The sequence below is a fragment of the Ranitomeya imitator genome, chromosome 8, assembly GCF_032444005.1.
Source record: "Ranitomeya imitator isolate aRanImi1 chromosome 8, aRanImi1.pri, whole genome shotgun sequence".
NCBI lineage: Eukaryota > Metazoa > Chordata > Amphibia > Anura > Dendrobatidae > Ranitomeya > Ranitomeya imitator.
The window spans coordinates 95,378,995-95,391,118 of NC_091289.1; the positions used below are offsets into that span (position 1 = coordinate 95,378,995).

Sequence of the window (12,124 nt, forward strand, 5' to 3'; positions counted from 1 at the left end):
ACAATTCTTGTTATTTAAGGTACAGTTACACAGGATCCATGAACATGCTTATGAGGGGAGGGATGAAAGACATCAGACGACAACTTTGCGTGTTGTGGGCAGTGTCAGGTAGTAGGAAAATAGCCAGTTAATAATAGGCAATAGTTCTTTGCAGGAATGCAGATATTAATAAATAGGCAGTTTATATTGCAGAGAAATTGCTGGGCAATAATGGACAATGTCCTTATGTGGCAAATAATAGAGCAATATACCCAATGTGGCAAAGAAGAGGTTAATAAACGGCAGTCTCTCAGTATAACAGTCAGTGAATAATAGGCAGTATATGGAGAAAACACCAAACAAAAGTTCAAAATTGGTGTGAAAATGTCACTGAACCACTTCACAACTAAATATATATAGTTTTGGTAAATGGTATTATCATTTTTTTGACGAAATTCGGCAGGAGCTTGAAGAGCAACGTCACTGGGCCCGCCTCCACGCAGTAGAAACTTGCTGTGATGTAAAAATTCAAAAATCACACCAAAATGGCGGGCGGAGTGTGTCACAGTACGGCACGTTTCTGATTGGTCGCTCGCAGCAGGCGGCAACCAATCAGACACTGGACACTGTTGACGTCACTTATCTCCGGACATTAGCTCCAGACATTAGCTCCGGACATTAGCTCCGGACAAAGCCACGGAAGTTGGCACAAATTGCAGGAAGTAGTATTCTAGGCAATTATATATTAGATAATATATATATATATGCATGCATGCATGCATGCATGCATACATACATACATACATACATACATACATACATACATACATACATATACAGGTCCTTCTCAAAAAATTAGCATATAGTGTTAAATTTCATTATTTACCATAATGTAATGATTACAATTAAACTTTCATATATTATAGATTCATTATCCACCAACTGAAATTTGTCAGGTCTTTTATTGTTTTAATACTGATGATTTTGGCATACAACTCCTGATAACCCAAAAAACCTGTCTCAATAAATTAGCATATTTCACCCATCCAATCAAAAGTGTTTTTTAATAACAAACTAAAAAACCATCAAATAATAATGTTCAGTTATGCACTCAATACTTGGTCGGAAATCCTTTGGCAGAAATGACTGCTTCAATGCGGCGTGGCATGGAGGCAATCAGCCTGTGACACTGCTGAGATGTTATGGAGGCCCAGGATGCTTCAATAGCGGCCTTAAGCTCATCCAGAGTGTTGGGTCTTGCGTCTCTCAACTTTCTCTTCACAATATCCCACAGATTCTCTATGGGCTTCAGGTCAGGAGAGTTGGCAGGCCAATTGAGCACAGTAATACCATGGTCAGTAAACCATTTACCAGTGGTTTTGGCACTGTGAGCAGGTGCCAGGTCGTGCTGAAAAATGAAATCTTCATCTCCATAAAGCATTTCAGCCGATGGAAGCATGAAGTGCTCCAAAATCTCCTGATAGCTAGCTGCATTGACCCTGCCCTTGATGAAACACAGTGGACCAACACCAGCAGCTGACATGGCACCCCACACCATCACTGACTGTGGGTACTTGACACTGGACTTCAGGCATTTTGGCATTTCCTTCTCCCCAGTCTTCCTCCAGACTCTGGCACCTTGATTTCCGAATGACATGCAAACTTTGCTTTCATCAGAAAAAAGTACTTGGGACCACTTAGCAACAGTCCAGTGCTGCTTCTCTGTAGCCCAGGTCAGGCGCCTCTGCCGCTGTTTATGGTTCAAAAGTGGCTTTACCTGGGGAATGCGGCACCTGTAGCCCATTTCCTGCACACGCCTGTGCACGGTGGCTCTGGATGTTTCCACACCAGACTCAGTCCACTGCTTCCTCAGGTTCCCCAAGGTCTGGAATCGGTCCTTCTCCACAATCTTCCTCAGGGTCCGGTCTCCTCTTCTCGTTGTACAGCGTTTTCTGCCACATTGTTTCCTTCCAAGAGACTTACCATTGAGGTGCCTTGATACAGCACTCTGGGAACAGCCTATTTGTTGAGAAATTTCTTTCTGGGTCTTACCCTCTTGCTTGAGGGTGTCAATGATGGCCTTCTTGACATCTGTCAGGTCGCTAGTCTTACCCATGATGGGGGTTTTGAGTAATGAACCAGGCAGGGAGTTTATAAAAGCCTCAGGTATCTTTTGCATGTGTTTAGAGTTAATTAGTTGATTCAGAAGATTAGGGTAATAGGTCGTTTAGAGAACCTTTTCTTGATATGCTAATTTATTGAGACAGGTTTTTTGGGTTATCAGGAGTTGTATGCCAAAATCATCAGTATTAAAACAATAAAAGACCTGACAAATTTCAGTTGGTGGATAATGAATCTATAATATATGAAAGTTTAATTGTAATCATTACATTATGGTAAATAATGAAATTTAACACTATATGCTAATTTTTTGAGAAGGACCTGTATATACACATACACACTGTTCACCGAAAGGCTTAACTAGTGTAACTGTTTCATAGATTAGGTCTTTCCAGACTTGGCAATACCAAATGTCTACTTTTTTAACATAAGTACCGTATACATATTTATTGGTATACTTTCTATATTTATTTTTTTTAACAATTTTTAGAATTTATTTTTTAAACTTGGTCCCTCTATGGAACTTTATTTTTTATTACTCTGGTCACTGGTATAAAGCATTACAATGCACATGTTCTGCAATGCATTATGCCTGTTAGTGCTACACTGACCGAAAACTCTTAGGCCATGTTCTTGTAGGATGGTGTAACAGGCTACCGTAGCTGGCAGACCTGGAGATGATCACTTGACCTCCGATTGCCATGACTACCATCATCCATTTGCGGGGACACACTTTTAAAATAGGACTTACCAGTGCATCCTATGTTGGGAGGGGTTAAATCTTCTCTCCCTTCCTTTTTTTAAAATGTGGTCCTCTATTGGTATATAAAACAAACACAACTAAAACTGAGGCCCTTCCAGTTAACATATGAGTCCCAACTGACTCCCCTTCATAGTAACTTCAAATATAGCTGGTGTGGAACGCATCGTCCATGGAGAAAGGTGGTTAAGGACTGATGCGCCAGCTGATAAAGATTGCTGACAAGGACGTGAGGCCCAGCAGTCTGAAAGGGCGGTAGGAGACTGAGCCAGAGCTATGGACTGCAGCCAGGTTCATGGTCCCCTGCAGAGCCTACCTCCTGGAGGCTCTGTAGGGATTTTTCCACTCCAAAGACTCCTTCACCCAGCCCGGAGGTGAATCCCAACACCTCTTGTCACTAGGGTGAAGTGGATTGCAGGTAAGGTCTGGACCTAGAAGGAAAGGAAGCAGTGAGGCCAGACCCAGCTGGTCAGCCCCGATATAGGAATATTTGCCCAACAGATGACCCGGGGTACTGTGATTCATTATGACCACAAGCGGGCTATGGCTTTTTAAGGGTTTTTAATGGAGGAGAGACCTGGACATAAGGCCTGTCCATGCTGGCTTCCTTCAGCGGGGACCTAGCCTACAAGAAGATGAACACATCCAATTCCTGAGGGACCGACCATGGGTCTGGTTCGTGGTCGCAGTCTCCAGGGTCAGAACAGAAGAGAGTCTCACCAGGAAGTGGCAACACCCAAGGCAGTCACACTACTGAGGGCCAGAAAAGGGAACATCAGCGGAGAGACTGCCGGAGGTAGTGGCCAATTCGTCTGTAGTATACAAAGCCTAGGGTCTGAGTGCTGCCGGTTGGCAACTTGTACGAGTGATGAATTCCCAGAGCTTCAAGGAGTCCAGGACCCACGTAGCGGACTTCACCCATGCTAACGACTGCAGTTGTTTCCCCCTTCCCGTTTTGTTGTGCATCCCTCTGTGGGATCACACACACTGCAGATCCTGGAGGGTCCTCCACTCTCAGCCCAGGATTTAGCCCTACCCAGTCAGGGGAAATGCCTCTAAGGGACTGTGTGACTGTCTCATGGGCAGAGATAAGGTTAAGAGCTGTCCCTGTCCCACGGACTGATGAGGGACCAATAGACTGTATCATTGCCACAAGGACCAATGTTTGGGAGATGGGTGATCCAATGTTCTGTCCATTTTGAAGTTGTGCCTGCTGTGAAAAGGGCTACTCTTACATGTATGGACGGTGTTGGTTTAAGGGCAATTGTTTTATGACTTAACCCAACATCAATCAGGTTAGTTTTAACACAACAGTAACCTAGACTCAAAGGGACTTAAGTTCTATGGCACTAACCGAGAAGACTGGCTAATGTTGAGTGAAAAGAGACATTCTGTGACGTAAGTAATGTGCAGGAGGGTGTTTCAGAAACTTTTATGCTAAATGGTTTTGACCGTTATGAACTTTTAAATTCTAAGTAACCTGTAGGAGGATGTACTGGCGTCAGAACATATTGGTGTTTAGTAGGATTCTATGGGGAATGCAAGGATATGGACATGCTGCCCACATTTCTCCCTTGAAACAAGTTTGCCACATGGGATTTTTTTTTTGCCTTCCTCTGGATCAACATGTTAGGGCATGTTAAGTTAGGCTATGAGTTGAACAAGATGGACTTAAAGTCTTCCTTCAACCTTAATAACTGTTACTATGAAGTGTGTGTAATGTGAAATGTTGTCTAAAATGTAATAAGTGTTAAAGGGATCCTGTCACCCCCCCCCCCTCAGGCGTTTGTAACTAAAAGAGCCACCTTGTGCAGCACTAATGCTGCATTTTGACAAGGTGGCTCTTTTAGTTCGGGTCCCTGGCACTGCTGCAATAATCGCTTTTGAAGTTTGTTCCTCATACCTGTGAAATCGCAGGGGAGGCAGGTCTTTCCCGACTAATCCAAACGCCTCCCAGCCATCAATCATGGCCTCTGCGTGCCGGGCGATTTGACAGGTATGAGGGACAAACTTCAAAAGCGATTGCTGCAGTAGTGCCAGGGACCCGAACTAAAAGAGCCATCTTGTCAGAATGCAGCATTAGTGCAGCACAAGGTGGCTCTTTTAGTTACAAACGCATGTGGGGGGGGGGGGCAGGTTCCCTTTAATGACTGTAATGTGAGCTGTATTGTGAACTGTGGTGATTTGATGTGTATTGTTAACACTGAAAGATAACTGGCCTAAAGCATGTCTGAGAGACTGTGGCTAGTGAAGAGTCTTGTTGAAGAAATAGGACGCAGAACCACTGAACAAGTAAAGGAGACTTGTTGATTAGGACTGTTGCAAAGGAAACATTCATAAGACTTTGTACCCGCTATCTATCAATGGTATATAACACAAGTTGCCTTCAGTGAAGTGTTTATTTTGACTGGTGGTCTCTCTCATTACACTGTGTAACACCTGATCCTGGCAAACCAGCAACATTGGTCAACAGCGTCCTCATGGGCGTAATGCTCTCACGGCACAAGTACACACACCCAGCCAGGACATCCACCTTCATGTGACGTCTCGGGGCTACCGCTCTGAGCCACGTTACAATTGCACATATGCAGAATTGCAGCTTGGTCTTCTAAACCTGTTTATACAAAACGGATGGAAATTGAAAACTTGTGGCTGCCCCCAACTGAACTTAATGCTTTAGTTTGGACTAGAGCCTATAACCCTTCTTTGAATAAGACCCACAGTTTCCTCCCTCACACCTTAGATTGTTGGTGTGCAATTGTTCATCTTCTTGTCAAATATTTTTACATTTTTTGTGATGGAGATTTGTTGTATGTATACCTGGATTCGAAGCTGGATCTTTCATTATCCTGCATATCAGCTGAACACCCGGCAGTGATCATCTGCTCACAACCTCCTGTGCGCGGGCAATACTGCATTATATCTAGAGCCGCCAGTATGCTTTTACACATATTGATGGTAGCACGCTGTTTAATATCTCATCATTGGAAACAAACTTCTCCTTTTCTGTTTGACTGATACACTTGCATCAAAAGCATTAGGAATTTTTTAAATATAGTGCTGCTCTGAGCGACAACATGGACTTTGTATAGAAGCGCAAGCTAAACACGAAACGGCTATAGTCCGTCAGGTAACTGGCTTTCCTCACTGAAACAGTCACCTGCACAACCGCACTTTATGATGGTATCTGTGTAAACAAATAAAGGACTTTTTGCCTCCAAGCATCGGGCGAGTGCTGCCATTTCTTTCTTGCATCTCTATTGGATATTACATGCTTACTTCAGTAGTTCACAACCCTGAAGAGATCCTAACAAGAGGTTTGCAAAGCGAACCGGGTTCATTGACACATAGAAAAGCTTAAAATTGGTGCTCCCATTCTCTTTTGGAAGTTCTTATTTATATCACTATCGGGTTAGCAATGGGGGCGTTTTATAGTTTTATTAACCTATGGCCTTCAAGTTACCTGACAATATAAAGGTGATATCAACTCCCTCAACTATGACCCCACATGTCACCGCACCAGGGCAAGTGGGAAGAGTGAGGCGAAGTGCCATCTTATTAATGTGCCATTTCTGGGGCCGCTGAGAGCTGAGAGCTGATAGTTTGTCTGGGAGGGGGCCAATATCTACGGCCCCTTCCTAGGCTATGAATATCAGTCAGCAGCTCTCTGCCTAGCCTTTGCTGGTTAGATTTTATAGGGGCACCCTATGTCAATTTTTTTTCTGGGGTCCCCCTGTAAACTAGCCAGTACAAGCTATGCAAGCAGCTGTGAGCTGATATTAATAGCCAGGGAACCTTTAATGTTTAGGCTATGTGCACACGTTGCGGATTTTGCTGCGGGTCTGCAGCAGCTTTCCATGCGTTTACAGTACAATGTAAACCGCAATCCGCCGTGCCCATGCTGCGGAAAAAAACGCTCGGAAACGCTGCGGGTTACATTCCGCAGCATGTCAATTCTTTGTGTCTATTCCACTGCGGTTTACACCTGCTCCATAATAGGAATCCGCAGGTGTAAAACCGCTGGTGGAATCCGCATAAAAACCGCGGTAAATCCGCAGGTAAAACGCAGTGCCTTTTACCTGCGGATTTCTAAAATCCACTGCGGAAAAATCCGCAGAGCTCCTTTCTACATGTGCACATACCCTTATTGGCTTCTTCACAGAATATTGCTGTATATACTCGAGTATAAGCCAAGATTTTCAGCCCATTTTTGGGGGCTAATAGTCCCCCTCTCGGCTTATACTCGAGTCATATCCAGGGGTCGGCAGGGAAGAGAGAGCGGGGGCTGCCTAATTATACTCACCTGCTCCTGGCGCGGTCCCTGCAGGTCCCTGGCTCCCCAGCTTCTTCCTGTACTGAGCGGTCACATGGTACCGCTCATTACAGTAATGAATATGCTGCTCCACCTCCCATAGTGGTGGAGCCACATATTCATTACTGTAATGAGGTGCAACTGTGACCGCTCGGTACAGGAAGAAGCTGCAGCACTTCGGAATCGGGGACTGCACAGCGCCAGGAGCAGGTGAGTATAATGGCCAGGAGCAGCGTCTTCTGCAGTGATGCTCAGGTCAGAGGATGCAATGACATGGTTAGTGCGCACCCTCTGCCTGAACGTCAGTGCAGAAGATGCTGAAGATGGAGCGGCGCTGGAACGAAGTCAGGTGAATATTGAAAGTTCCGGGGGCCTGAGTGACGAGAGGTGGGTATGTGATTTTTAATTTTTTTTCTTATTACAGCAACATAAATGGGGCAAGTGTCTGTATGGAGAATCTTATCGGGCCATAACATTTGTGCAGCACTATATGGGGAAAGTGTCTGTATGGAGCATCTTATGGGGCCTTAATCAACGTTTGTGTAGGACTATATGGGGCAAATATCTTTATGGTGCATCTTATGGGGCCATAATTGTTTGTGGAGCATTATATGGGGCAAGTGTCTGTATGGAGCATCTTATGGGGCCATAATCAAAGTTTGTGCAGCACTATATGGGGCAAATATCTTTATGGAGCATCTTATGGGGCCATAATCAACATTTGTGCAGCATTCTATTGGGCAAATGTGTCTATGGATCATCTTATGGGGCCATTATTAACCTTTATGGAAGATTATATGGGGCTCATGATTCAATATGGATATTAAAAAAAAACTTAACCTACTGATGTCTCAATTAATTTTACTTTTATTGGTATCTATTTTTACTTTTGACATTTACCGGTAGCTGCTGCATTTCCCACCCTAGGCTTATACTCTAGTCATTAGGTTTTCCCAGTTTTTTGTGGCAAAATTAGGGGGGTCGGCTTATACTTGGGTCGGCTTATACTTAAAGAGAACCTGTCACCCCCGTTTTTTCAGATTGAGATATAAATACTGTTAAATAGGGCCTGCGCTGTGCGTTACAATAGTGTATGTAGTGTACACTGATTCCGCACCTATGCTGCGAAATACATTACCAAAGTCGCCGTTTTCGCCTGTCAATCAGGCTGGTCAGGTCAGGTGGGCGTGGTGACATCGCTCTTTTCTTCCCCAGCTTTCCGTTGGTGGCGTAGTGGTGTGCGCATGTCGCAGTGACTAGTCCACTGCGCGCACGTGAAGAAGCAGCGCGCGATCTGCGCCATTACCCCCTGTCATCGGTGGGGGCGGCCATCTTCCTGGGGCCGCACGTGCGCAGATGGAGTGCTCTGCTGCACGGGGCTTCAGGAAAATGGCCGCGGGATGCCGCGCGTGCGCAGAAGAGATCGCGGCGGCCATTTTCCCAAAGCCGAGATGGAAACTTTGGTAATGTATTTCGCAGCATAGGTGGGGAATCAGGATACACTACATACACTATTGTAACGCACAGTGCAGGCCCTATTTAACAGTATTTATATCTCAATCTGAAAAAACGGGGTGACAGGTTCCCTTTAAGTGTATACGGTAGTATCTGCCATTGGCTTTCCCTCTGCTGGTTATAAAAAAAAAAAAAAAAAATTTCTCGGGAACCCAAACAATTTATTTTTTTTGTTGTTGCATTTTTTGCAAAAAATTAACAGGTTTCGCAGTGCACGCTTATTTCTGCCAGTTGCTCTTTGGTGCAGCCTATGTAAGTTCATTATTTTAACGCTCCCAGATAGGCTGGTTACTGTGTGTATTTAACCCTTTACTTACCAGTTTAGTAATGAGTTTCTGGCTACAGTTGCTGACACTAAGCCCTATTCCAATTGCCTCAACACCACTGCATCAGAATTGAAAAGGTGTTGAACCAGGAAATTACATCACAAAACATTTTTTTTTAGATATCTTTATTTAGCTCAAAAAAACATGACTGTACAAAAATGCATGCAAGAAACGCACCAAACACGTGTGTTTTTGCTGCCAAGAGATGTAGAAACTTTGCAGAAATTTCTGCAAGCAACTATTCAAAATGCGCACATTTATTAATATATAATATTAAAAAAAGTAGGCATGAGATTTATAGAAACCCATTCACTTGCTGGAACTAAAACACTCTGGATGTTTTATTTTTTTGGAGCTGTGAAGATATGCAGCTTCAAAAACTCATCTTGGGCACACAGCCTTAGAATTCTTTCACATGTCAGTGTCTCCGGTACATATAGTGACAGTTTTCATTCGTATGGGAGACACTTACACTCGTAGACCCGTTGAAGTGAATGAGTCTGCGCACATGTCATTGGGTTTCCACAGACCGTGTCTCTGGGCAAAGCACGCTGACATGTCAGTTTTCTATCAGCACGGGCTGCAAAATGTCTCTCATGTGTGCACACTGATGACATCAGTGTGACATGTACCGGCTCCTGGGAATCTGCAGTACTGTTTGCGCTGTTCCCCGGTGCCGAAAGCGGCTCACATCATTTCCCCCTGCTCTGCCTGCGATCAGAGCAAGCAGGGGACAATGTTGAGAATTGTAATAAAGTGTAAAATTAAGAATAAAACAAAAAATCACATTATACTCCCCTTAACACTTATTCCACTGAAGTCCATGTCCCCTGTAAGTAAACAAAAATATCCCTCACCTCTCCAAAGTTGAAATGTTACCTCCGGTCACAGTCGTCGGCTGATGGGAATACTACTCCCATCAGCCTATGCCTGCTATCGCTGACAACAACGAGAGTAGGAGGCAGCTGATGGGAGTGCTCATCAGCCAGCACCTGTGCAATAAATTAAAAAAAGCAAAAATGGCATGGATTCCCCTGTATTTTTGATGACCTGCCAGGCACAACTGACCGCTGCGGGTTGCAACCCTCATCTGTCAACTTTAGCAAGGCTGGTTATCAAGAATAGATGTCCTCACACATTTTTTTTCTTTTAATTATAAAAAAAATAATAATAAACGAAAAGGTGCGCCTGTCCCCTTCCATTTTTGACAACCAGCCAAGCTAAAGCAGACAGCTTGGGGCTGGTATTCTCATTCTGCTAAGGGGTTATAGATATTTTCCCCCGGCATAAACATAACAGCCCGCACCTGTCCCAGAAAAGGCACTTCTATATTTAGTGCTAATTCTGGCGCTTTGCCTGGCTCTTCCCACTTGGCCTGTGGCAAGTGGGGTTCATATTTGTGGGGTTAATGTCACCTTTGTATTGTCCGATGACTGTAAAAAAGGACACAGCAAAAATTAAGCCTTTTTATTTGAAATAAAAGCAAAACACACTTTTATATTCACCTAACACCCTTTCAGAAGCCCTGGTCTCCTGTAATAAAACAAAAATAAAAAAACAATCATATCCCTCACCTGTACAATGTTCTGTCCCACGTTGTAATCTATGTCTGAGGATTAATAGTTTTCAATTTGGACAGTGCCTAGATGCAGCTGTCCAGGCTGAAAACTACTGGATGAGCTGCTGTGAGGGCAGCATCAGTGACATAATCGAGGCTACCACATGTCACCTACGCTGCGTTCCCAGCCGGGCCAAAGAACAGCGGTGACCTCAGTGAGATCTGTACATTTTCTAAGTTGGCTGACAACTGTATGATTTTTCTGAACTCTCATGGACTTTGCGTTTTTGCTGCTTTTTTAATGCAGCTTTTAAGCAGTGTTTACAGTACCAGCAATGTGTGAACATAGCCTTAGTCTCCCTTGTGGTGTGGTCCCCAGTGGCTTGTAAATTTTTTCCCAGAAATACTGTTGTGAGTCAAACGCACCTGGCGAAGTCATACAGCCAGTGCCTTTCATGTTGCCCATGGATCGAGCTGCATGTTTCTGCTCTCAGGTTCCCCTTTAAATTAAATCCTTATGTAAGAAATGCAAGAAATTGACTAAAACCTCATTTATATTTATATTACATTTTTATTTATTTCTTTTAAAGCTGCACCTGGACTTCAAGCTGATGTCTCATTGACAACTGAGGCTGGTGTCCACCTACCTGGTCCTCGAGGGGTTAACACATACATTCCTCTGATCAGTAAGTAAGACATATTTACCAAAATAGTAGTGGACATGAAATGCAGCAAATTTCAATTATAGCGATACCAAATTAACCAGCAAGTCTAAAGAAAAAAATCTGTTTTGTACTTGCTAGTCAGTGACCGGTACACTTAACATATGCATATGTAACACTCCATAAAAGATCAACCTGGCAAACACGATTGGGGGTCATAGACATAACTGGTGCTAAATCTGACCAATACTCACCGTATGGAGGCACCAAACCCAAGAGCTATCTTGTATTGGTAGATCAGGTGAATGAATCCCAGGTGTGATGGCGTACTGTCCTGTCATACAAGGGTAACGCTGCCGGTACATAATAATGGCGCCGTGCCACCACATACCGTATACAGATATTGAGCCCTTCATCACTTACAAGCTCAAATAGACATCATTACAGAATGTAATTTTTTACTGTTTTGCTGTTGATGTTGCATTCATAGATTGTGTAATGGCGTAGTTCTACATACGCAAGTGTTTCTTACAATGAAAGAATCTTTAAAGGGAATTTGGAGGGAAGAATTTTCAGCCATGGAGGCGGGGTTTTCGGGTGTTTGATTCACCCTTTCCTTACCTGCTGGCTGCATGCTGGCTGCAATATTGGATTGAAGTTCATTCTCTGTCCTCCATAGTACACGCCTGCGCAAGGCAAGATTGCCTTGTTCAGGCATGTACTACGGAGGACAGAGAATGAACTTCAATCCAATATTGCAGCCAGCGGGTAAGGAAAGGGTGAATCAAACACCTGAAAACCCCGCCTCCATGGCTGAAAATTGTTCCCTCCAAATTCAGGTGACAGTCCCTTTAAAGGTTACAGTGAACAATGAGCATGATTTTCGAAACG

The 12,124-nt window shown here is 43.9% G+C and overlaps 1 protein-coding gene across 10 annotated transcripts in view; it reads left to right on the plus strand.

Moving 5' to 3' along the window:
* RBFOX2 (RNA binding fox-1 homolog 2) overlaps window positions 1–12,124 on the plus strand; it is a 314,329-nt gene that overhangs the window by 199,647 nt on the left and 102,558 nt on the right. For all 10 annotated transcript variants that reach the window (XM_069737176.1, XM_069737178.1, XM_069737174.1 and 7 more), the window contains one exon: window positions 11,162–11,257. In XM_069737176.1, coding sequence (XP_069593277.1) covers window positions 11,162–11,257 — 96 coding nt within the window. The remainder of the gene's footprint in view (window positions 1–11,161; window positions 11,258–12,124) is intronic.